The following is a 27,525-nucleotide window of genomic DNA, read 5'->3' as shown; positions in this document are numbered from 1 at the left end:
CATATCGAACGACTCAAATAATGTGCTTAATCATCTTAAACCGGATTACACGTGTTGGAGCCACATTTTTATCTCGTCCGTTCAAGTTTATACTGATAACATTGACACTGTTATAGATATTTCCTGATAAATCCTGTTTTCAGCAATCAAACTATGTACGAAAATAACACATAGTATAATGAAATATCTTTAGATCTGATCTGATAAACCATGAAGAGTTTGAACCTGAGAATTTTTTGGAAACGAGTTTGATATAAATTGCGGAACTATGATTATAAAATTTTATTTAACCTTTGTAAAACCTTCTCTGTTTTCATTAGATTTTCAAGGGCTTTTGCTTTTTTTGTATACATACTTTTAAAAGTAGTTAAAGTGTAAAAATATGGATTTCTTACCTTGTGACGCTACAAATGATTTATATGGAGTTCATCGTACCATGTATTGAATGAAAATTATACTTTGAATCTCAGGTGAGCTGCTTTCCTTAGGTTTATTCCAACATTTTTTGTTTCCATTTCATCGTATATAGTTCGTGTGCAGAAAAAAACGACGTTTTCTCTTTTTAAAATATATGAAAGTCGAGTATTCTTAAAAGGTATAATTTGTTATTTAGAGAGAGAAAGATAGCTGACCCACATCAGAATCTCCCAACCTTTTTTAAATCGCGGCACCTTTTGAAGAAATAAAAAAAAAAAAAAAAAAAAAAAAAATTCACGGCACCCTAGTATATCTGTATTATGCAGCTTGAGGATTTTGTGTTTTCCAGGGAGGAGGTTCCATTTCATTTGAAAAAAATTAAAGCAACTAAAGCTCCGGGACCAGATAATATTTATCCAAAAATTTTAGTTCAATGTGCAGAGGAATTACTGGATGTTATTTTGAATATTTTCAATGCTTCTTATAACTCAGAGATGGTGCCAGAGGACTGGAAGCTGGCTAACATAACGCCACTCTTCAAAAAGGGGTCTAAAGGTAATGCTGGGAATTATAGACTTGTAAGTTTGATTTCAGTGATTTGTAAGATTTTCGAAACTTTGATCAAAATTAAGATTATGAATTTCTTAGAGACTAATAATCTGTTGGATAGCTTGCAGTATGGGATCAGGAAAGGTAAATCGTGTGCTACTAATTTATTGCATTTCTACGACACGGTTGCCTTGGCTTTAGATAACAAAAAGTGTGGATGTTGTTTATATTGACTTTCAAAAAGCTTTTGATAAGGTATCACATGTTGCTCTTCTCTTCTCAGTAAATTAGCTGATATAGGAATAAGAGGAAAAACTTTACTTTGGGTTAGAAATTGGCTGACTGGAAGGAAACAAAGAGCAGTTGTGAGGGGAAATCATTCTAAAAGGAGTGATTTTTTAAGCGGGGTTCCTCAGGATTGTTTTAGGGCCTCTCGTGTTTATTATTATTTTTATGAATGACATCAATAAGAATATTTCTGGAAGCATGAATTGTTTTGCTGATGATGTAAAAAGTTATGGGAATTGTAGAAAATGAAGAATAGGTAAAACAGCTTCAAGAGGATTTAGATTATGTTATAAGTAGGCGGATAAGTGGGGTATGACAGTTAATGTAGGGAAATGTCAAGTGCTACACTTAGGTCATGGAAATAAGTGTACGAGTTATCGTTTACAGGGTTCAATCATTAGTGAGGCAGAATATGTTATTGATCTGGGTATTTTAATAAATCAAGACTTAAGGTTTAGTCAACAGTGCAGCATTGCAAGTAACGAAGCCTACATAATGCTTGAGTTTATCAATAGATCTATTTCAAACAAATCTAAGAAGGTTCTTCTGCCTTTATATAGGAGTTTAGTAAGATTCCATTTGGAGTATGCTGTGCAGTTTTGGTCGCCTTATCTGAGGAAAGATATTTGTGTGTTGGAAAGGGTTCAAAGAAAGGTAACTAGACTAGTAAGGGGACTCTCAGATTTAGATTATGATACTAGATTTAATAGGCTTAGTATGTATAGCCTGGAGCAAAGGAGGATCAGAGGGGACATGATTCAGTTGTTTAAATTTATCAAAATGAATGATGTTAATGGATTAAATTTTTGCACCGAGAGCAGGACGAGGGGTCATTGTTTTAAGGTATTCAAGTCTCAGGCTAACATGGATGTTAGGAAAAACTACTACTTTAGTAGGGTTGTGGGCACTTGAAACAGCTTACCGGAAAAGTTGGTAATAAGCAATAGCTTTAAGAGGGCTATTGATCTTCATTGAGGACTAATAAATTGACTAGGACCAGCTTAGCTGGGCCAAGAGCCTGTTGCTGGTTGTCACATTTGTATTTGTTAAACCTCAGAATAACCGTGAGATACACTATATGACCAAAAGTATTAGGACACTTTCAAAATTCACATTTTAAAGGATTTCTCAAGAAATAAGCGACTAATTGCTTTGTAACTTTTTTCATATACCAGCTCAAACACTCCAGATGACATTTTCCAATGAAAGTTATATCACCCTTGCGTTTCAAGGATCAGTAACAAATTGAGGAAAACAAAATTGTGTTTTGATCATTATTCATCGTAAATAGCTGAGAATAAGCGATAAATTTCAGTAATGAGTTAGATTACTATGTTCAATTATTTTACATACTTTCGAGAAAGTATCACTGATATTCACTAAGATATAAGTATTTCTTTTAAAACAACGAATTTTATAAGAAGGGTTTTGGCTCATAGCACGCAAAGTTTACTATCAGCTTACCAAACTATCAGAAAACTTGACAGCATACAAGAGAAGTATAATACTAAAATTTGAAATTAAAATGTGGAAAATTTGATAAAATATGGTCATTTAAAGCAATTAATTTTTCACTACTCATGCGCGAAAGATAGAAATTTATAACTTTCATAATCAAAAACCCAAATAAATTCCTCATAACTAAATTCCACTTCAATATCTTAAAACTTTAGAAAGTCATCAGCGATCTAATGATCCGAATTTCAATAATTCTTGAATATAAGGAATCTTCGAGTTGATCCTTCAATCTTTAAGTTGAACCGAACCATTGCTTCGGTCACTTGTCTGATCAGTGCTAATTCTGTATTAGCTACCAGTTTGTTTGCCACTCCTTAAGAGGTTGCCCTTCCTTAAGAGGTTTTAAACCTCCAGCTTACTTTCCTATGGCGGGCTGATGAGTGCTAATAAGCACAAAACTGCATCCTCGGCTGGAATTGACTGAACTGGTGGTGTATTTCATGTATTTCTGCCTTAGCCCTGGCTAAAGAGCAGTAACTTACTGAATACAATCAATACCAATTCAACGAAATATCTGTTTCAGCGAAAAAAAATTCAGTTCCAGTTAATTGCCATTGCATTGCTTAAACTCTATTATAACATTATTAAAATTTTTGTTACAACGAAGAAAATTTGTGGTTCCTTGAAGTTTGCTGTAACGGGATTTCACTGTCTCTAAAAGACATTTAAATCTTAATTTATTTTTAATTGTGCCTTTTTACAATCAAAGATTTATTGAAGGTTGTGTATTCCACAGATCAAGACCGAATCAATATGCAGACTTCGATCTCAACATCTCTGCCATCATCGCGGGAAATATCACTGCAGCCCAAATGTCCAATGATTTTGGACATGCCACTGTCATGACGACGACTCCCATTTCGTTGGCGATTGGAGCTACGTGTCTGTTTTTCCTCATGAAAGGAACGATACTAACACTTTCGGATGACGTATGGAGGCAGAGAAACAACAGTTTGCAACGTCCGTTTCTGTGGTGCATCTGCTGTTACCAGAGGTTAATGGGAATGGGTAAGTATCTCTTATACACTATACAGGTTAAAAACTCGAAGTTTATAATTCGAATATTCCTTTATCTCGAAGTTTTCATCGAGTCCCAAACTCTAGCGAAAATTTTCCATAACTCAAACTACCAAAACTCGAGTGTTTTACTTTGAGTTATCGAGAGTTGAGTGACTGTATGTATAATTGCACAAAATTGCAGATTACTGCAGACAGGTGTTTTGGGATTACAAGGAGCCCTTTTATAATGCAAAATAAGTGAGCTTTTGGATGAAAAGATATCCGACAAAAGCTTTTGTCGGCAGCAAGGATAGGCTTGGAAGCGAGTTGTCGAAGCCCGATATTATTTGAAAGAAATACATGGTCACCACTTTTGGCGACTGGGACATCATTCCTTGGTAGCCAATTTCAATGAAATGGTTGCGGGTTGGTGACAGTAAATCTAGAGCTTTAAGTGTCTATGAAAAAAAAGTGTGGTTTTGAAGTAAAATTTCTAAATTCTTGCATTAATTAGTCTTTCCCTTAAAGTAATTTACATGAATAATAAAAATACATCAACTATTAAATCCAATTACATTGAATTTGATTATAGTTAGACGGGTTCAAATTTAATTAAAAAGTTGTGGGATTATTTTACAAATCATAAGTTCATTGAAAGTTTAAAAACATACATTTTGAATGGAATTCGGATGTAACATTTTAAATTTAAAATAAATGAGAAAAAAAAGGTTTTGCTGCTTTTTTTCTAAGGACTCTATTTTGTAGTATCAATGAAACTAAATTGTAGAATAATATCGATTGTACATTTTTCTACAAAAATTTAATTACAAGTAAACATGAATCTTCCAAAAAGAAAAGCAAAATAAACCCAATGTTCTCAGTACTTGCATAATCATTAGATAATACAAATTAGGATGATAAAATAAGTTCAATATTTTTTGGCAGTTGCATGAGCATTGAATAGCCGTCAACTTCTGATGGTTGTGATTTTGACTTCTTCTCTAAATCAATTCAAAATAATAATAATAATAATAAATAAATAAATAATTAAATAAAAACAATAAATAAATTCAGTCGAAGTTGTTCCTTTGATTGATAAATCCTTAAAACATTTTTACCTTCTTCAATAGGCAGGGCCTTTTCTCTAATGGAAACTTCTGAGTCAGTGACATGGTTCATAAAAGCTGCTGGTCTTTGTTCAATTTTACAATGTATTGCTTCTTTTATCACCTGGACTGCTAATCTCACAGTATCCAGAGTTTTGTTGACTCCATTATTGCATTTAGGTAAGTAAAAGCTTTTCGATATGTATTAATAAGATATTCTGAAATCATTTGATTCACTTAATTTTGTTTAAAAAAATTCATTTATTTTAAGATTTTATGTTCTTTACTAACCAAAGAGAAAGACCATTTTGAGATTATTTATGGCACTATAGAATATAATAGGTTTGTTGCAAGGTCTGGAAAACAATTGAGGGGCTCATATAGGGAAGACAGTAAGTCACAGATTTCAAGTTTTTCGGGAGGGGGGGGGGGAGGTTCACGGAAAAAAACAGTAAATGCTCAAGCTAATGGCACAAACTAAACAGTAGGTCGATCAGCAAAGAGATTTAGTTTCTACGAACAACAGAAGATAGCGCTTGCATGTAGTCTACAATACTTGCTTCCCCTGTAAAATTTACTTTTTAAGACTTACCATCTTCTCTGTGCCCCTCAATTATAGAATAGGTGCTGGTTTGAAGCTTCATAGAAGGAAGGGGGGGGGGACATGCTTAAGATAGGATTTGCTCATGAAACATCTAGCACAGCAGCCTTTGGTTTACTGCACCGACTCCCAAACAGAAATTAAAATAAAAAAAAAAACTGAAGCAAAATTTAGCAAACCTCTAAGAGAAATTTGCACCTTCCAATGTAAAAACAAATAATGACTAATATGCTTAAACTAAAATAGCAATAGCCTTGTAATTACGAATAGCGTGGCAAGCAGTTTACTCTGCAAAGAAACTAGGGTCATCAATAAGCCCCAATGCAGCTGAAGGTTCGTGTCCAATTCAAGCCAAAGGAATCAAAACCAGATTCAATCAACATTCCAGTTAATCCTCAACTCTTGTTATAAACTACAAGGCAAAATTAAGCACTCAAAACAAAAATAAATCTTTTAATTAAAACACAATTACATATACACATATATTAGTGAAACAAAAGCAACAAGTTACAAGAGGTTAAAATATTAGATGGACCATTTTGACTGGACAGAGATTTTCAAACTTTTTTCACTGCTACAGTGACAATCAGTCCCATGCTGTCGGTAGTCCTTTTTATTCAATTGTGGTTTGATAAACTGAGCGAACCATTAACCCTTTAACAATTTTCTTGAGACTAAAATCAGGATTGTGATTTAGCCATTTTGTAAGTTTGATAAGCCCTCAAACCACAGTTTCATACAGTTTGCTAACCGTATTGTCTTAATGTTTCGACAGAATAAGCAGTTTATTCATAAAATCACATGTGCATATAGTTGAAGATGATCTTCCTGCATTAATTCAATCTTATGCGGTCTGTCTTTCATTGAGAAAGTCTAAATGTGTTTCACTAGCTTGAAAAAAAACCTTACCAAAATTTCGGTTGTGTTTTTTTTTTTTTTGAATCTTATACCAATGTTGCCTAATGCAAGTTGGATCATCCAAATTATTTTCGAAGAGAAACACCTTATGCGTGGGCTTTGAAATTCTGATCCGCAAGCTTTTTGTGTGAAGGAAATAACAGTTGTTTGTTGCCAAAAACAATGAAAAATAATTATTATTATAAAGTTTGTTTTGTGTTAATACATTTAACAATTTAATTTCAAGGCTGAAATTAAGCAAGCAGATAATTCAAGTCAGTCATCAGTTTAAAGCATAATTCCCATTGCTTTAGTTCAGCCTTGAAATTAGTTTAACTTTTATTAAAAAAATTAATTTCATAATTACTAATACCTTTCATTGTTTTTGGCAATAATTAAAAAGCGGAGATCCAGTATTGTTCATTTTTCTTGTTGCTTATAATTTTTTCTTTAATAAAATACTCAATTTTTTGTGAATATGCCTAAGTCAGGTGCAGAAAAAACGAGTGTGGCATGAGAAGTGACAGTTCAGAATGTAGAAAGATAAAAGTTTCACTTCCATCCTGTATTTTTATTACACTTTTTTTTCTCGATCCTCACAACTGAATCCCCATTTTGTTGTCCACAACATGTGTGTCTGAGTATACTCATTCAGCATTTCTGTAATGAGACACTGAGCATGATAGGTTGAGTTTTCATTTTCTTCTCTCCATCTTTGAAACTCATAGAAAAGCTCACCCAACAGTCTTTAAAGCATATGTAGTTTTAGAGACTGATTGATGTTGAGTATAAAATAGAACTTTAAATTCTCGCTGGTATTTTCGAATGCTGATGAACCTTTTTTCTCTTTCCATAAGGGAATGGATTCTTCAATATTTTTTTTGTCAGGGCTGACGAGAGGCCATGAGGAGCTGAGTCCACAACTAGGGGCCTGGCCCTTGTGAGAGCCCCCGCCTGAGAATCGGAGTAATATAATTTTAATAAATTTTACGGGAGTAGGGGGCCTGGTGACCAAACTGACAAGGGGTCCGTCCTGGCTCTTGGCGGCCCTGTTGTTTCATAGGAACGTTTAATTATTGCAGCAATTGAGTATTTCAACACCTCTGAAGGCCACAATTTTGTCAACTTGTTTTGTAAATGTTAAACTTTGAGGAACTTCAAAATCTTTTGAATTTAAATACATAAGAACATGATTTGAACACATAACAGAAAAAAATATGTAATAAAAAAGCTGTATTAAATCAGGTGATAAAAATGAAACTGTAGGGAAAAGGTTGTCTCTAATCAAAATAGTAGTTGGTAATTTTTTTTTTAAATTCAGTTGTATTTTTATCTTATGACAAAAAAAAGGAAAAAAAAAGTAAGAATAGCTAATGACAAGATTATATGTCTTCTTTAAATTCTCCAAAGAGCGCTCTTATGAGACCAAAATCAAAATTTTTGAATTTTATATGCAATATCTTTTTTGAGCAATCACGATTGCTTATTGTTCTCACTTGACTGTTTTTGACGTTCCTTTGATTTTTCCCACTGCCACCCTCTGCAATATCACCGTCGACGAGCTCCTCACGATGCTGCACCTCTAGCGAAAGCCGTCTCCAGGTTGCATCCATGTCCTACACACACACGCATACATACACAACTACACACACACACATACATACGGACACCCACACATACACACAAAAACATACACATACACACACACAACTACCCACACATTCATGCCTGCACACAAACACATATGCCTACACACACATGCCCCCCACACATTCATACACACAACTACCCACACACTTATGCCAGCACACAGACACAAACACACATGCCTACATACACATACCTCCTACACACAAACACACATACCCCCACACACAAACACACACGCCTACATACACACTCGTGATTGCGAAAAACATAATTTGAATTCAAGATGTCAAAATTCAAATTATTATTTATTTTTATTTATAATTTATCGTTTATTCTTAATTTTGAAAAAAAAAGAAAGAAACTATAATTGGGGAAAACCAAACCTGGCAGTGTTGTAATGCTGTGATTGGGACCTACGTAGCTTTCACAATGCTGCCAGGTTTGGGTTGTCTGAACTTTTGTGATTACTAATGGCAAATATCTTTTTTTTTTTGACATTAAAAGAACTTGTTTTTAAAAAAATTCTGCCAAAATCTTTTTTTTTTTTAAACTTTTTTGAGTTTTACTTTTATGTAGGTTTCACATTCTCGTAGTGACAAAATATTAAAATTGCAATTTTATTTTACATTATTTCATTTAAATTATGAGAAATACAAAATTAGAACTATTTTGTCGGTTATTAGCCTCAACTTTAACCTTTACAGCAGATTGTAAATATTCATCAAGATAACATTTTGTCTTTCCTTATTCATTTGTTTTAATTGCTTCCTTAAAAAAAAAAAAATCTGTATGAAAGCAAAAAATCAATTAAAACCAAAAAGCAAGGGGAAAATATGCATAGCTAAAAATTGGAATGATAGTATTTTATACTTTGTTAAACGTTAAAATGCTAATGCAATTCCAACACAATATTTATATGAATTCCACTCATAATGTAGTCTAAAAAAATTATCAAATGAAGAGATGAATCAAAAATTATCATCTCTCCCTCAAAACTTCTAAATGGAGATATCCTGTTAATGCCCCTTTTCAATCTCTTCATTTTGTTTCACATAATTTATGAATGTTGCATTGATTTAGATTCACTTAAAACTGATGCTTATGAAATTTGTTCTTTAACAGTTGGATGACATGATAACCCACCAAATATAATGGGACAATAAGTGAGAAATGGAGACTGAGAGAAACACAACTATTACGAACAATTTCTCTAAACTATATCACTTTTAAAGAAAAGAAGATGAATAATTATGTATGTGACTGTGAATAAAATTTTATAGCTTATTTGTTATGAATAAAATGAAAACATATTATAGTTTATATTCTGATTTAACTGAATATATGTAATAGTCTAGATCAGCAGTTCCCAACCCGTGGGCCATGAACAGCATGTTAACTGGGTCGTGGACACTGGTCGAGCAACTGAACCAAAACAAATCTTGGGCCCTCAATATGAGTCTTTCACAAAAATTTACTTTTTAGATGTACTATCAAAAGCTCTCCCTGGCTCACAGACAATAAGAAACTTTAAGGCTAAGATTTTTCATATTTCTTAGGAACTTTCCCAAATAATTGAAAATGAAATCAAATGAATCAGAAACATCTTTGAAGAAAATTGCCAAGGAAATTAGTATTAGCTTCAAGCTTCAACTTTAAAATGCTCCTTCTCTGTTGAACTCGCATGACTAACCAGTGAATTAAGACACTTTAGGGGCTTTTCGACAACCTACCTATTTGAATGAGACTTTTCATTGCAGTTTTTAAAAAAAAGTAACAAGAAAATGTATTGAATGTTGCAAATGATTTGAGATTAAAACTATCCAGTTTCAATCCAGACATCAACTATCTCATAGAGGAAAAGCAGCGTCAAAATCTCCCATGGAGATGAACTTTGATGATTTATTTTTGAGTTTTCTTATAGATATGTCAGATAAGTGAATGCAATAAAGTTATTTTCAAAGAAATTATTTTGAAAATTGTTCTTGTACAGTATATTTATATCAGTAGTCAGCATGAGGAGAGAAGGCAGATCCAGATCTGCATATCCGCAGACCCTGCACGTCCTTAAGGGGCCCAACGGTCCAACAAATTGAAACAAAAATTGAAAAATCTATCACTATGCAGCTGCAGATATACTCTGCTGGTCCCTGGGGAGAAGCCCTACAGAGTTTATTGCAGGGGGCTCAGAATTTAAAGATCCAAGCTAGGAGGATTAACTTTTCTAGAACTCTTCTTTTTTACTCACTTTCAATCCTAATACAGTATATTATACTGAAGGACAGTTATGAGCAGATGCTCCCCCCTCAGAAGGTAAATTTTGGCCGTGCAAAGTAACATATAGTAGTTAGTGAGCCTCAGTAGCGTTTTCTACAAAACTGGTGGGCCGCACAACTAAATAGGTTGAGAACCGCTGGTCTAGAATAGTATGATTTGTTAAAGAAATAACATATTTAATTAATTAGAATTAAAATACATCCAGAAACATGTGTCAAAATGATACAGCTATTTTTTTCTCTCACATATGGAAAACATGCATGAGTAATATGATGACCAAAAATAAATTTTGATTGACACATTAATTAAAATCTCAACACCATAATTATTTTACTGGAATGAAACAGATTCTATTGGAGTAATATAATGTTATCAAAATCATTCAGTCCCAATTTTATCTTGCACAAAAAAAAAATTTGATTTTTATAGAGATAAAAACATCTAACATTTATATTCAATAATTATTGTTATTATATAATAATTTTAAATAAAAATTCAATTATATGTAAACTTTTAAAACATAATATTTTACATTAAATAAAGTTAATTACAAAATTAATAATGTGATTTATATGCTAAAATCATCACCTTATGTCACCATTCCATCATTTAAGGTTAACAGTTTTCAAAATAGGTACTGAGTTTTTGTCAAAACAATTGATTGAAACTGATTCTCTGACGAAAAAAATTTGCAACAATAGCGGAGGGTGGGGTTCCAAAACTTTTTTTATAATCATTAATGGCACCTAGTAGATAATGTTAAAAAAAACTTTTTTTTTAATTTAAAAGGAATAGGGGGCAGGTATGATTGATGGAGAATATATTTCTTAAATGCATTATTTTTATAAATAAATTTTGATCATTTATGAACTTATAAGACACTTAACTCCACAGTCCAAACTATTATTATCTTGTAGAAAAAATATTTATACGCAAAGAATGATAAACAATAATGAAGGAGAATGTGGGGCAAAGTGAAATTGTTAAGATAACTTACTATTTTTAAAATGAACAACTTGGAAATTTGTTCTGAAAATTACGGTATATAAAGAAAGAACAATCTATTTTATAACAAAACTTGCATTGAAACATTTTTAATTTTTGGCAGTAAGTTTGTACCTCCAAAAAAAGATGGAAAAGTTTCACTTTTTTTTTTCATGGGGCAAAGTGAAAAATGAAATATTTCTCTAATGAAATACTTTCTATTCGATCATTTAAGATATTTTTTTATCAAACAAATGAGTAAATACAGGAATAAATGAAAAAAAAAAAGTGATACACAAATTCATCAAAAATAAGTCAATATATAAGAAAAAATCAATGAGCGAATAAAATAGTGAATGAGTAAAGTGAACGAATGAAGAAATAAAGGAAATATTAAATTAAGGAATGTAAATAAACTAATTAATAAATGAATACTTAAGTGATTTGATAAAAGACTGAATAAGTAAACAAATTGAACTGTGTCACTTTGCTCCCTATGCAGTTAACCAACTGTTCTAAGCATTAAAAATACAAATAAGCTCAATATTATCTAAATTTTTACTGCATTGAATATTAGAAGGTCTCAATTAATATTTCAAATGTTAATAACAAGAGCTTTATCATTTAATTAGGCCAAAAATTTGATTTACGACAAAATATTACAATATGAGTATCAATTTTTGAAAATTGCTTGTATTATCATAGTCTTTGATTTTCAAACGTAATTTTTTCTTAACTGGAATAGACTACATGTTAAAATATTGCTGGATAGGTAGCGCTAAAAGCAGAGTAAGTATTTCACCATTTCACTTAGCCCCCCTATTTCACTTTGCCTCACATTCCCCTAAATAACACATATAAGGTAGATTTTTGTTTTTTTTTTATTTTATGTTTTTAAAATAGCTTTATAACTTTGTGACTCAAATATACTAACTATTTAAATGTAAAACAAACATATTTCACCACTCAAGTCACACCAGGTCAAAAAAGGAATAACGCTCCTCTAGAGGGAAATATGATGAAATTTGATGTGTGACCTTAGAGTAATGATGGGCAATAGAAGGTGAATTTTATTTTTTAAAAACACCTATTAATGTAAGAAATAAAATAAGTTAACTTACTACTTGCAGACTAACTTGAACTGTGCACTAAACTTGAACTCCTGATTTATTAAGACACCCAAATCAAGAACATTTTCTCTGCCTGACTATTAACGGAACCCTGTAAATAATAACTTGCACACTTATTTCCATGACCTTAATGTAGCACTTGACAATTTTCAAGATTAACAGCAATACTTTATAATATGATCTAAATTTTCTTACAATTTTCGGTCAAGCTTGGAATAATACATACTGCAATATGTTTTATTTTCACTTTTATCCTCTCGGATGGCCAGGACCACTGCTGTGCTCAATCAAGATCCCCATGTGGGATTGTGCTTACAATTGTCCCTCAAATTGTTTACTACTTGTGTAAACAATATCAAACTAACTTGACTTACACAAGAAAAAAATTACAAACAATATTTGCCTGGAACAATTTTTGTTCTGCGATGGAAAATAGCATAGCAAAATATGAAAGTTCATTGAAAAAGTAAAAATATTGATGAACTTTAGAATTTGAGAATGTAACGACAAAGTGAAATGTAAACTTGAAGCATTATATGTCCTGAGTTCAAAAAGATAAATGTAATACGTTTGATTGATTAACAAACATCACTGAACTTATACAAAATAAAAGTTTATTATAAAATTAAGAAAATGGAAACAAAACAGGAATGATGAAAGGAAAATAAATTTTAAATGATACATTTACTGAATAGTTAATATTTGATGTGCAGCATAAGATTTCATTGGTTCCAGCACAACTGGAGAACTGACAGCTCCAGCTTCAACACAAACCATTTTCTGCCATTCTTCATTGCCAAAATCTGACATGGTTTTGGCATTCTCTGCATATGGATTCCACAAAACTAAAAAGATAATAAGTAGTAATAATAATAATTAATAGTAAAATAAAGTGAAATAATAAGAGACATAAGTATTAAAATCTCAGACAAGACAAAAACTTTCAATGTTTCTGCATTTAGCCCACTAGGGTGGTTAAAAATACATGTAAAAAAAAAAGTTCTCTTAGATAAAAGGACACACTTCAATATTTTTTAGACTTGTGGATAGTAACATACTGTCAGAATTTTAGCTTCCTATTTCAATTGAAAGAGGGTGCTCAACTCCCTCCCCCAAACATCATAAGTATGGGGAGGGGGGTTAAATAAATACATTGAACTGAAAGAACAATACTACATATTATAATATACACTAGTAATATGCATATACATTGTGAAAAAATAATTATTAGATATTATAAAACCATGGGCGCCCATATGCAAAATTGTAAGGGGGGGGGGGGGCTTAGACACTTTAATCATGGTTTAGCAGGATATTTTCCCCATGGAAGCAGATTTCAGGACAGATTAAAGTCATTAAAATTTAACATTTTTGATTTATTCATTTATTAATGGCTGGAAAAGATATGTTTTTACATTTCTGCAAAGAAAAAAGTACTAAAAGCAAGGAAGTTCTAACTTCTAACGGGGGACTCGAGCCAACTTTACCCTCCTATATGGGCGCCCTTGTATAAAACAGCTGGGGAAATTTAATGTTTCTAAATTTGTGACATTTTCTATGCTAAGGCTAATGTTAAATTAAGGGGTCATTGAGCACCCTCTTAAAATTGGAGTAAGAAGCTAAAACATTTACAGCATATTGCTACTATTAGTAAGACTAAAAAAAATAGGGGGCGTCCTGGACTCCAGCTGAAAAAAAGTTTTTTGAACCATCCTAGTACCCATGTATGGCAAAAGACTGCAACATTAAAATTTTAGGGGAAGGGGGATTTTTTTTTTTTTTTTTTTTTTTTTTTTTTTTTTTTTTTTTTTTTTTGTGGTGGGTAAGGTGCACCCTTGCTTTTTGGGAGAGATGAGCACCCCTGTGTGAGTGTTAGTGATGGTGTTGTGAGCTACACTAGAAGAAAAGCATTTTAAACAAAAACAAAATTAAATGCAAAACATGCTGAATAGATCATCCTCAGAGAATTATGTTTGACTTCCTCACATAATTTTTTACATATACAAGCCTTTATATTAAAGATGAGAACAGATTAGCTGAAAGTAACTAGTACATAACAAATTTGACAGTTCTTTAATAACCCCTAGCCAATATAATTCACAATTTTCTTAAACTCTCAAATTCTTAACAAGTATGAATTTCACACAGTAAAACTTGCACCCCCCCCCCCTTTTTTGAAAGGGGGGGAGAGAACCAAAAAAGAAGAGACAGATCCCTGACGTTTTCTAAGACTTTCTTTTTCTTTTTTGTTACAGAAAAAAAAATATGCATCTAAAAAATTTTACCAAAGCACCAACAAAAACATTTGGCTATCTTAAAACAAAGTGTTTTTTTTTTTTTCCAAATTTTTTAAACATAAATGAGAGGGAAATTTCAACTAGTAATGCATGTGTTACCTATGATACCTCATGAAGTTAATTTATAACTAAATCATTACTTACACATTACACATACTCCTTAAAAAAATTAGCACTCAAACATGGTATAAAATATTACCTGTATCTGGAAGATTAAATTTTTCAATTTTGCAGGTACGATTTCCAACAATGTTCTCAACCTCTTGTATAATGGGTGTATTTTTATAGATTCTAATGAAAGAAAATTTATTTTTATAAAAGTTTAAACAAGAAAAAACTTTTTTTTTTTTTTTTTTTTTTTTCAAGTTTTGAGAATATACCTACTTACCTGTCAGTAAATTCTGAAATTTCTATTTTCTCACTCTTTTCCAGAAACTGTTCCTCCCCTCTGGTCTGTATGCACAAAAATATTATGACATGCAAATTACTTTTTTAGTTTTTTTTTCTTTTCATTTTCCTTCAATACAATCACAAAAATAAGGTATCAGGCTGACATATTATAACATTTCAGTCAAAAAACAATACTTAAGAAAACAGGGGCGAACTATTCAAGAAAACTATGAAAAGAAACAGGGGTGTGCACGGGGAGGAGGGGGGGGGGAATGGACACCTGTTAGCAGGGTTGGCAAAAACCCGGGGTTTTTTTAAAAAAGCCCATGGACCCAGGGTTTTTTTAAATAAAACCCAAAAAAAACCAACTAAAGCTGGGTTTTTTAAAAGAAATGAGTTTTTTTTTTCTTTTTTTGGGGAAAATGTGGAGTACTTGTAACATATTGTAGCATAAGTATATGGGTAAAGTGCAAAAATTGTCTTGGGGTAAAAAAGCTGGAAAACTAGTTAAAATTCAGAGTTTTTTGAAGAAAAGTAAAAGACTACAAAACCCAAAAATGGTGAAGTTTCAGATTTTTTAGTTTCCATGATTACCAACAGTTAAGTCAAAGTTACTTCTTGCGTGATAAAATCTGTTGTTCGTTTTTAATTACTATGATTTTTTTTCTTGCATTTTACTTTATTCTATTTCATTTTGCTATGCAAAACTACTGTAGAACCTCAAGTAGTTTAAAAATCCCTTTTTAGTGAATTCCAGCATAATCAAGACATTTCTTTGAACTTTATGTTGCCTATTTTTCTATTCCTGTGTACAGAGTAAGAAATATTAAACTTTTTCGTAAGATAATGAAAATACTGTACATCCTATTCTGTTTTGTGTCTGACCATTTGAGAAACCTGTTGATTTCTAAAAAATATACCTTGTTTATTCGAGATTTGTGACGTGTTGGTTTGCAGAAAATAATTCACATGAAAGCCTTTTAGCTAGAGTAGTTTCCTCTGTACAATCTACAAATATTGAGAAAATCAGACAGGACAGGACTAAGTCAAGATAATTTGAGTTATTTATTGACCAGTTAAAGAAAAAAGTTTAATGTATTTATTTAAAATCTTTGAAGTATTTTTTTTTAATGCCGTCAAGAGTTATAAGAAATATTATTAAAGTTCAAAATTCATTTTTTATGTACATTGCCTGTGGTAAAGAACAACTAAAAAATAAGTTTAAATTGTAAAAGTATTTAAATTAATCAATTTCTTAAAAAATTTCTCAGAAAATTTAAAAAACCCAAAAGTGGGTAAAATAATGGGTTTTTTTAAATGGGTTTTTTCAAAAAAAACCATTGGGTCCAACCCAATTGGGTCCGATCCGGCCAACACTGCCTGTTAGCCTGGACCCGAGCCTGATGGGGGCCCGAGATTTTTAAAAGGAGGGATGAAATATATGTGGGGACGTAGGGGTAAACAATATGGATGGGGTGGGGGTATAAAAGTCATTTGTGACAGACCTCAAAATTTCTGTGCACACACCTGAAAAGAAGTCCTTTATATATATAAAGGCAATTCCACGGGTAACTGCTAACATTCACAAAGCAAAACATCAGGGATTTTGAAACATACGACACTAAATGGGCATTTTTACAAAGATATATTCCCTTAGCTTATTATTCTTTGTAATCTGAACTTCATGGTATAATTAAATGTCCAAAATACATTTTGTATGATTTTAGAAAAATTGTTAAAAATACATTAAACTAGAAATAGACCCCATCATTGTAAAATTACTGAGCCATTTTTAAAAAAAATTCTTTTACATTTCTTCTACGTCAGAGGTGCCTAACTTATGGCCATTTAGTCGTTTTCTTTTTTTTTTATTTAAAGATTACATGATTGAGAGTGTTCTTAACCAGTGGTTCCCAATTTACGACTCAAGGGTTATATGGGGCCCGGGAAGGTGATCCACACTTCCTGTTGCTATGTTCAATGCTACAAATTGAAAACTATTCTGAAAACTTCCAAAACAATCGATCATCTCCATGTAGTGTTAGGGGCCATTCATTAATTATGTAAGGGTCCCGAGGGGGAGGGGGGTTTGAAAAATCTCTACATACCCTTACTTTGGGGGGAGGGGGGTTAGATCTATTCTTACATAATATTTTCCAAGCTGATATTTTATATTAGAAATAGCACGGTCAAGTGGTTTGGAACAAATCATATTTCGTTTACTGCAGGAAGGTGAAAATCATACCAGGACGAGCTGTTTTTTACTTGTTTTTTAAAGAATGAATAGTGTAAAAAATTGCACTTATCAGAGAATGAATAGTGTAAAGAGTATATCAAATATATAGTAGTATATCAAAGTAGTATATCAAAGAACGAATAGTGTAAAATTTTATAAAAGAATTGCACTATGTATGGCATGTCTTTTTTCAAAACTAGTTTTGCATCATATACAAAAAATATTTGTCTAAAAACATTAAGTCTAGATTCCTTTTACTAAATAATTGTTTGCACAAAACTTTTTAAAAAATATTCAGTAATAGTGAAGTTAATAACCCTTCCATTGGTGTAAGATTCCTCATTTTATTATTTTGAAAAACGGAATGGAATCTTACATAAGATGGGGGGGGGTAAAAAATCTTACTTACCCTTACATGGGAGGAGGGGGTCCAAAATTCCCCAAATCCTCCTTACGTAATTAATGAATGGCCCCTTAGGAATGATTTTTGCAAATATAGTGCCAGATAATCAGAAATTGGTTTCTAAAAAACTGATGGAAACTTCGTAGTACAGTTTGAGTTTCAAACACTCAGAACTTGATAACTCAGATAAAACTGCAGGAAAGTATTATTAGAGCCTAGTTCTATGAAATTAAGTCAGGAGCACATTCAGAAGTTGATATCTTCTACGTAAGAGGCTCTACTAGCAGCTTGTGGAGGATCTACAAAAATATTGAAATGCTCCTGAACAAGTGTGTGTACATTTCTAAGTATATGTAATATGATTGTAGTTCTATAAAATTCACATTAACTGCATAATGTGTGTTTATTACTTTGCTCCATGTTTTCTTAAATATTAAAATGTTCCTCGTCGGCTGTGTACATTTCTAAGCATATGTAATATGATTGTAGTTCTGTAGAATTCACATTGACTGCATAATGTGTGTGTTTATTACTTTGCTCCATGTTTTCTTAAATATTGCATTTTTCACCTTTCATTATTTTTAGAAATAACTGGGTTGCCCTACAAGTCAATAAAAATATTTAAAATTAACAAATACAAATGTATTAATTAGCCAACACAAAGCTCAGGAAATAATTTTAAATACGAAGTTCATTTAAACAAATTTAAAAAAAAAAAAAAAAATATGGTGAACACAGGTTTTCCCCTCATCACAAGACTTTGCTTCTCCTTTTTCAACAAATCCTTAAATTTTGTCTAGACTGCATCAAAACTAAAAACATTTCCTTCAAAAAAAAAAAAAAAAAACATTGACAGGTTAGAAAATAACTGAATTAAAATTACCTTGTCAATATAAGTGCAATCTTTTAGGCCAGTGATTCTACAATCCGAGATGTATTCAACAGAGAAGTATGTATGGAACAAAAATGTAAATGGAAATTCTTCAACTCCTAAAAGACATATTTAAAAATAAAACTGCTTAGATAAAAACAATTTATATAGGCCAAACTCAAAAGTACTTAACTACTCGTAACTACTTGACTTAATTACAAATGACTTATGATTTATTATGAAATAACTGAAAGCTGAAGGTCAACTCCACGAGAAATGTTTCTAAATGTACAATTATATAGGGAAGTTCACCAATATTAATAAACAGAAATAGAGTGCAAGAAAAAACATATTACACTGATTTTGAATAGGTAATTAGTAACGGATAAATTCTTAATCTCCAGTAAGCTTGGAAAGAAACTGATGATATTTTACAAGAACTACCAAAAAACTTTTTCCTATTGAAAAACTATTGATTCATATACAGAGTGATTAGTACAATAGACCTCTGGTTACACAGCTTGGTATGCTTGAGTTGCCGTTCTTTCATTTCATTTCATATACAGGGTAAACTCAAATGATGGACCTGATTGCAAAAAAAAAAAAAAAAAAAACTTTTGAAGCTACTGCACAGATTTCAACAAATGATACAGGAAATTAAAGAGAAAGATACCAAGGTTTTTTTTTTCCAAATAAAGATCAATTACGCAAATGTGCAATGAGTGAGCACATTGTGCAAAATGTTTAATTTTTAATGCTCAATGTTGGAGCTTTTAGCAACACAACAACATGTAATCTATAATTCAGTTTGTGGTATCACGCTGATGATGATTTGTATTAATGCAGAAATGTGCTTTTGAAGTTCTTGTAGTATTTATGGCACCAGTAACTGATAAACAGTCTCAGACGTAACTCCATAAAAAGAAATCATACGGCTTGTGAAACAAACTGGATTATTGATTAGCTGTTTGTTCTGTTACAAGAGGGACACAAATTGAGCCTATGTACCTGAAAAAAACTTGATGTATTTCTCTTCACATTTAAGTGTCATTTATTGTAATAGTGCAATGTTTCAGAAAAATGATTTTTTTTTGATCAGGTTCATAACTTGCCCTGTATGTTGTGTACAAAAAAAAAGCTTTAAGAAAATAAGAAAGATGGCAATTCTTGGCAAAGACACTACATTATGCTCCAGGATCCTCACAGCTACATGTTGTTTAACTGGCTGGATAGGGCTCTGAAGGCAACTTTTTTCTTTTTAATCCAGTCCAGGAGTCAACCAACCCCGGATCCAATACCCCAGAGATATTGATTTGGACTGGGAATTAAGAGGACTTTTTTTTCATGACAGTTTTTAAGTGCACCAGTCACCATTAGTGCATGCTGACCGGCAGGTATCAAACCCAGGATTCTCCACTTAAAAATTCAACACCAGACAGATCAGGTCATCAATGTCTCTATTTTCTCAAGGTAAACAACATTTACTACAGTTTCTTGGTTGGCATTCTTTTCTAAATGTAATGAAGTGTACACTGATGTTTAAATTGAACTATCAACAATGAAACAGACAGTAATAACAAAATCAAAAATTGAATAACTGTCTAATTCATTGACATCATAATAAGATGTAACAGTACTCTTGCCAGGCACCCTGGTTTGGCTGGGACAATGGGGTTGTTTCCTTCAGTCAAAAGTACTACTTTTAGTCACAGAAATTGACAGAATGAGTAAAAAAAAATAACATGGAACCAGAAAATACTTTCACTTTCCCAATAGTTATTTTTAATTAATTTTTAAATGTCTGATTTTGTAAACAAGGTGTGGTCTGTATGACATCATAAATGATGCGATTTGGCGCATCTTTCTACCACGTTTCCACGTTATGATAATCAAGAATTGAATTAAATACTGCGCTCTACGCTTGCTATCAACCCTATTGTTGCCAATACACGTGAATAAAGATGCAAATTAAATATTTTTCTCTGTGAACACTGACTGGCATTTCATCATTTGTGATGTCACACGACAGAAGAGTAAACAATGAAAGCGCACCGACTTAAGTAATTTTTAAAAAATATCAAATTTAAATGAATTATTTAAAAAATAGACAAATCCTATGTTTTTAATCATGCTCTTTCAGGAAAAAATACTTTTAAAATTTTGGAAACGACCCCTATTCTAGTTTTCAGACAAAATCCCGGCGTCCAAGCCGGTTTACTTCACGTTCCAAAACCAAACAAACCCTGTGGTATGACAGCCAGTGAGGGCCAAGGCCTAATGTGCCAAACTCAGTTTTCCTGATCAGGGCTCTGGGGTGCAAGGCAGATGTTCCAGTTAGGTGGTCAGCCTAATGCCCCCAGTTTGGTTCCCAAGTATGCTTGGAACTCATTTTATCGACCCAGTGAAGGGATGAACCGCTGAGTCAACCGTGCCCAACAAGGGGATAGAATTTGGATCTGTTGCGTGGGAGCAGGAAGCGCTGCCACTAAGCCACTGGGCTTCTACTTCATGTCCCACCAAAAAATAAATTTGATTGCAGATGACCAAAACAGTCAAAAAACAATTCACTGCAAAGGAGTAATTTGGATAATTAGCTATGAAGGCAACGCTAATGAAACATAAATTAGTGTAAGAAATCTTCAATATTTAAATGGTTCAAATTAAATTAATTCACAAATTAGCTCCAGAGTAAAACAAAGATTTGTTTTTAGTGTCATGTGCTTTTTTTTTTTTTTTTTTTAATGTGGAGCATTCATAATAAAAAAATAAAGTGAAGTTTTTTGATAGTTACATCATGCAATTTCTGAAATACATGTACACTGAAAAAAATAAAATAAAAATTTTCGGAAAAAAAAAATACATTTAAAGACATTAAAGTGACAGCTGGAATTTGCTCTAAAAAGTAAAAAAATAATTTTATTCTTTGAACACCATCGGTACCATTTAAACATAATTTTTGACGTCAGTGCAAAAACAATAGATGAAATGAAACATAAACATAATTTTAATCATGCAAAGAACAAGTTTTAAAAGGAATTAAGCTCACATAATTATTACTAACGTATTTGAAATGTTTATTAGCCTGAATGTTTCAAGAACATAAATACAATATAAAAAATGAAATAATTTACCTGTATTGGTTATTACAACATCAAGTTTCAGTTGAGTATCATTTACCAATTTAATTGTGTATTCAATTCTGAACCTAAAAAACAAAAGAAGAAAAACTATTTGTAACCTGCTGGAGTTATACCAAGAAGTCTATCTTTACAAAATACAATGAAGTGGAATATTTTTAATTTGTGCAAATAGCTTCATTAGTAAAAGCAGGGTTTGAAAATATAATATTTTCGTAAATATCAAAAACATCCGATATTTTGATACATATCCGATATTTTCAATCAGCACAAACTAGTCTTCTAAATAGTAAACGCATTCTCAAATCACTCTCAATTTTCTTGCATTGTTATTGCAATATGTATAATTAAAATTAAGTTTTCTTTCATCATTTATACTAATAACTTTCAATTAACATTTTTATCAATTATAATGGTGTTAATTTAGCATTAGCTGTTTTACTCATTTTTCTTCTGTTAGCTACTTTTACGCAGTTATATGATTCAGAAATAAAAAATATGCATTATTCGGTGCACAGTCATAAGACATTTTCTTTTTTTTCTGACTATGGTTCAATATTTAATTTAGGCACTTTTAATATGAATTAAAACTGTTACATTAATAATAATTTTATGAATATAAAATAAAAAAGGAATATATTATACTACTTAGTTATATTAATGATGTATCAATACATAATAAAAATACAGTACATAACTTTCTGGTTATTTTTAATAATAAATGAACAATATTATTATGATTAATATAATTTTTACATTGAAAATACAGTAGTTGAAAAAATAAATACTGAAAATATCAAAATATCATGATATTTTCAAAATAAATATTGGATCTATATCGTGATATAGATCATGATATATATCTTAATATATAAAAATCTTCTGTGCGGATGTTTGTCACCATAAGGCTTTTAAACGGCTGGACCGATTTTGATCAAATTTTTTGTGCGTAATTAAGTTGTGGCAAGCATGGTTTCGAAGCGCGATGGATCGAATCGGAAACGTTTTTGTTAATTAATTAATTAATTTACACATTGGATGGTTATATCTCCCACATGATTAATATTTATTTTAACCTATTGTTGAGCGAGAATTGAAATAAATATTTACCCATTACCAAAGGACAATAAGAAAGACAGCTCTGCTTTTTGTAATGAAATTTCCTTTAGTGACATGTCAATTGAGATTAGATAAAACCATAGAAAAATAATAAGAGTAGACCGAGCTATGGAAACCTTTTTGCTGCACATAAACCAAACCATGTGACTGGTGGATATCCTAGCAACAGCGGGCGTTGATCGTAGCACACGATCAACGCCCACGAGAAATAAAATGAATAGAATTGATGGAACACGGGAGAATGATCTTTTATGGAGTCCGATTTGTAAATTTGTTATTCTAAGTTGTAAATATTTTGTTAATATAGAGAGTTTTTCGTTTAGATCGTATTGTGCATTTTATTTAGTCAATTTCAATAACTCTATTAGCAATTAAAGATGCAAGCGCCCAAAACAAATCGGCAAACAGTAAGATTTTTACCTAAAATTTCAGTTTAAGATACCGATTAGTACATTTTTGCGTTAACGCAAAATGTTTACGCTATTACGTTCACGCCAACGCTGAGGTAGCAGTTCCAAATGAAATAAAAGTTACTGAAAACTGTGATCAAAAACTAATGCTAAAATAATGCATAACTGAAAGAAAAACAGTTTAATCTCTGCAGCTGGAAAAAAAAATTACAATGAAAATACATTACGTCTTAAAATACATGTCGAGTGCCAAACTATAGATAATGTTGACATCTAGCAACCATGCTGCCAAAGTTTTTGCCAAGCCTTCCACCAGTCACATGATGTATCCATGAACCAATTTTTTTCATCAGCAAGTCTGGGAAAGCTCGGTCTACTCTTATTATTAGTCTACTACAGGACCCGACAGACATTGTTCTGTCTGTTCAAACTTTGTAAATTGAAAAGTTAAAAAATTTCAATAAACTATCAAGTGTTTGAACCGTTCTGTTGAAAAAAAAAAGGAAAAAAAAATGTTTTAAGCTGTTATGATGTCAGAATGCGTATATTTATTACAATTTGATTTATCAAATGCCCACTGAGCAGTTGATTTATTAACTTTTTTCTCCAGAACTTGATGGCTTGTTCCTTCAGCCATAATCAAAGGATAAAAAGCGTCCTCAGATATTAAGTGTAAAAATCTAACTACCCATCTAGAACAAACGGGAAAGCCCGCTGCAACGTCCCCCATATGAAAAAGAATAAAGCAATCGAAAAGAATATCATTTAGAAAAATGATAAAGGTAAAAAAACAGTTCTCTGAGTAAGGAAAAATCACTCATTCCTCCCTCCCGATGTAAAATAAATACATTCTTCAAATAAAATGACTAAACACTCCTTAAAAACGAAAAAAAATTCTTTGAAATTTGAAATATTTCGCTAAATAAACAAAAAATATAATAAATTACTGTCCATTCTCGAAAGCAGACCACCACTCAGGACAGATTGCATTTCAAAAAGGGGCGATAGGTTGAAGATGGGCACTTTCCGCTCGCCCTTGCTATCTTTTTTCTGCCTTTAGCGTCTTTTTCGACGCTACATTGGAAGAACTGCTGAACATGTTTTTTTTACACCTGTTACTTCCGGGTTTCCCTCCCTGTTTTGATAAAATTAGAGTAGACCTAACGCATGCGTAAATCGGCGCTAGGTCTCGGCTAAAGAAAACAAACAGTACATTAACAGTAGCTTTAAAATGTAAACAAATGATCACGCAACTCTACTGTTTATAGCCAAAGTTGCCAAGCCACGACGTTACTGTAATCCAGCCAATCAATGAACGAAGTCAACTCCGACCGATTAGCAGGCCTATCTTTTGAACGAAAACGTTTAAAACTTCAAATATTGCCTAATTTGTTCTTTCCACTAAAGATAAAGATCTTCCAGTGCACTGATCTTTTGTGTACAGAACTACCCTGTTGTAATTTATCTGAACGAAAATAAAATTTGTTTCATCTTTAAATTCCATCATCTTTTCCTTTAAGGATTATCAAATTAATCAGTTTATTATTAAAGTATTCTTGACATTGGTGCCAAAACTCAGATGAATTTGAGCCGAGAAACAAATGTTGCTGGGGACGGCACTTTCTGATCATTTGGAGTTGGGAAAACCTAAAGCACCGATCCGGTCACATGGTTCAACTACGGCGTCAGAACACACGTTTTGTGTGAACTTTACTTTACCAGTACTTTACTTTAAAATATATCTCGGGACCTAAAATCGTTGCTTTCAAGAAATGAAGGCTTCACTCTCTCTCTCTTTCTATGTTTTATCTATTCTCAATTGACTATCACAGTAGGAAATTTCATTGCAAAAAGCAGAACTGGTTTTCTTATTGTCCTTTGGCAACGGGTTAAATATTTATTTCAGTTCTCGCTCAACAATAGATTAAAATAAATATTAATCATTTGGGAGATATAGCCATCCAATGTTTAAATTAATTAATCAATTAACAAAAACGTTTCCGATTTGATCCATCGCACTTCGAAAACATGCTTGCCACAATTTAATTACACGCAAAAAATTTTATCAAAATCGGTCCAGCCGTTTAAAAGCCTTATGGTGACAAACGTCCGCACAGAAGATATTTATATATTAAGGTTGCGTTCGACGAACCTCACCGGTCGACCGGTAAGTAACCGGTTACAAACCGCAGCATTCTATCATCTATCGGTTACCTCACCGGTTACCATTTTAAGCTGTTGATTGGTGGATTTGAGCACGTGATCATTAGTTGTCACGTGATTTAACTAACCGGTCGCTCACGGTCGTGCTCGTTGAACGTAAGCTAACCAGGAAACATCACGAGTTCAGTAATCATGAAAAAAGTTAAAAATGGTCGCATTCGAAAGAGTATCTTTAGAAAAAAATTTGACCCAAATATTGTGTGCCCTCGTCCTTTTGTTTTTGAGATATGGGGGGTCAAAGACTGTCGAAATCTTACGAAAATTCGCCAAATTTAAAGACTTGGCAAGAAATGGAAAATACCACGTGATTTCATCGCCTGCGTGTAGCAAGATTCTCATTTCCATTTCTGGTCATCTGCAAAGCGCATAAACGATGTTTCGAATTAACCCTTTACTTGTGTGGGTAAAATTAAAAAGTAACTATGAAGCCTGTGAAATGGAAACTAGAGAGCTTTATCCAGAGGAGCTACAACTTTATAACGAAATCGAACGTAGGATTTAACTTTGTAATCGTGATAATAATGCATTTCAGAATTTAAGTGCATTTCAAGTGTGTTTTACTTAACTAATTTAAGTTTGTACTCTTGTAATGAAATGTGTTGTAAGTAATTAATAATTATGTACGAGAATTTTTATGAATAAGTAAAAAAAACATGCTTATTAAAGCTTATATATTGAAAATAAAATGGATAGTTTTTGATGTTGAAAGAACATGATCATGGATTGTAGTATCCCAGCTCTTATTTATTTTTTCAAAAGTTATTATCATTCATGAAGTTTTATTGTCTGACCACTGCTAGCGAAAATGTTTAGATTAAAATCGAAAAAAATAATAATTAAAAAAAAGAAAACAACGGATAGTAAATGTCAAAAATTTGCACAGCAAAACTAACGATGTCGGAAATTACTTCATAACAGATTCTTATCAAAAATTTTATAGTCGACGTTCATTACAACAACCCCTGTAGTTCGAAAAAGTCTGTCACTGCAACTGAAAGTCGCTATAACGTAAATGCACATCATATTGCATGTTATTTAGTTATTTTTAAAAATACTGAAGTCACTTTTACCAATTATGTTTCACGTTAAAAGGGAATTCAAATACGAGCAAAATAAAAATTAATACAGTTATTTTTTTTATTTGACTTGTTAGAGGGTTTACACATAACTTGAAAACGATACACATAACGAAAAACACACTGGAAATAACTGACAGAAATCGTTTTTTTTTTAATTTGAGAACATGGTTTGAAATCTTTAAAAATGTCGTTTTCTTCGTATTTAGATACTGTTGAAGACTTCAGATTTACGACTTTTCAAAAAAAAAAAAAAAAAGAGACTTTAAAGTATGTTTACCGTTTCTCTACGATTATCATATTTTTTTCAAAACAGTTTCATCATCGAAAAAACTCTTTCAGTGGAAATATTTCACCCGCAGAAGCATAAAAGTTTTAAACATCAGTTTTTTAACAGTCTTAAGAATAACAAAAAATTCCATTGTTTTTACAATAAAATAAAACAAATATTTGGGGCTGTGGCGTTTTCCCCTATACAGTTGCACGTTAATATCCCGGAACACAAGCCCCTAAAAATTTCAATGCCGCAGTCTGTGCCACGACACCCCGCGCCATGGTAGTCACCCCGAGTAAAGAATTAATGCGATATTTCTCACCCGCTTTGGTGGTGACCAAATATGGAAGTGAAATGTCTTGTCAGATGCAGATGTTGAATTCGCGCCGTACCTTCCATTTCTGAACAAAACTCGCTAAATTTGGCGACTTTACTAAAAATTTCGGCAATTTTTAAGACATCATATTTCGATAACGTGGTCACGAGGGCACGTAGTTTCAGTGCCATAAACATGTTTTCCAATGCTCTTTCGAATGCCACCAATTTGGAATTTTTTTTAATTTCCTTGATCGTGATGTTTCCTGGTAAGATGGATAAAACGTAGAGAGAGAGAGAGTGAAGCCTTCATTTCTTGAAAGCAACGATTTTAGGTCCAGTGATATATTTTAAAGTAAAG

The 27,525-nt window shown here is 32.1% G+C and overlaps 1 protein-coding gene and 1 long non-coding RNA gene across 2 annotated transcripts in view; one reads left to right on the top strand and one right to left on the bottom strand.

Annotated features, from left to right (window-relative positions):
• The first annotated feature begins 315 nt into the window (after window positions 1-315).
• LOC129224727 (uncharacterized) lies at window positions 316-9,379 on the top strand. Its single transcript, XR_008580713.1, has 4 exons — window positions 316-470; window positions 3,509-3,780; window positions 4,902-5,057; window positions 9,148-9,379. It is a non-coding gene; the product is annotated as an uncharacterized LOC129224727 (long non-coding RNA).
• A 3,632-nt stretch (window positions 9,380-13,011) lies between these two features.
• Window positions 13,012-27,525, bottom strand: part of LOC129224059 (uncharacterized) — a 28,708-nt gene continuing 14,194 nt past the window's right edge. Inside the window, exons 6-10 of the mRNA XM_054858458.1 lie at window positions 21,742-21,815; window positions 18,623-18,729; window positions 15,099-15,163; window positions 14,910-15,001; window positions 13,012-13,258 (exon numbers count right to left, since the gene is read on the bottom strand). Coding sequence (XP_054714433.1) covers window positions 13,098-13,258; window positions 14,910-15,001; window positions 15,099-15,163; window positions 18,623-18,729; window positions 21,742-21,815 — 499 coding nt within the window. The 3' untranslated portion in view covers window positions 13,012-13,097. The remainder of the gene's footprint in view (window positions 13,259-14,909; window positions 15,002-15,098; window positions 15,164-18,622; window positions 18,730-21,741; window positions 21,816-27,525) is intronic.

Source organism: Uloborus diversus, chromosome 6 (assembly GCF_026930045.1).
Source record: "Uloborus diversus isolate 005 chromosome 6, Udiv.v.3.1, whole genome shotgun sequence".
Taxonomy (NCBI): Eukaryota; Metazoa; Arthropoda; class Arachnida; order Araneae; family Uloboridae; genus Uloborus; species Uloborus diversus.
This window is presented reverse-complemented; position numbering and strand designations above follow the sequence as displayed.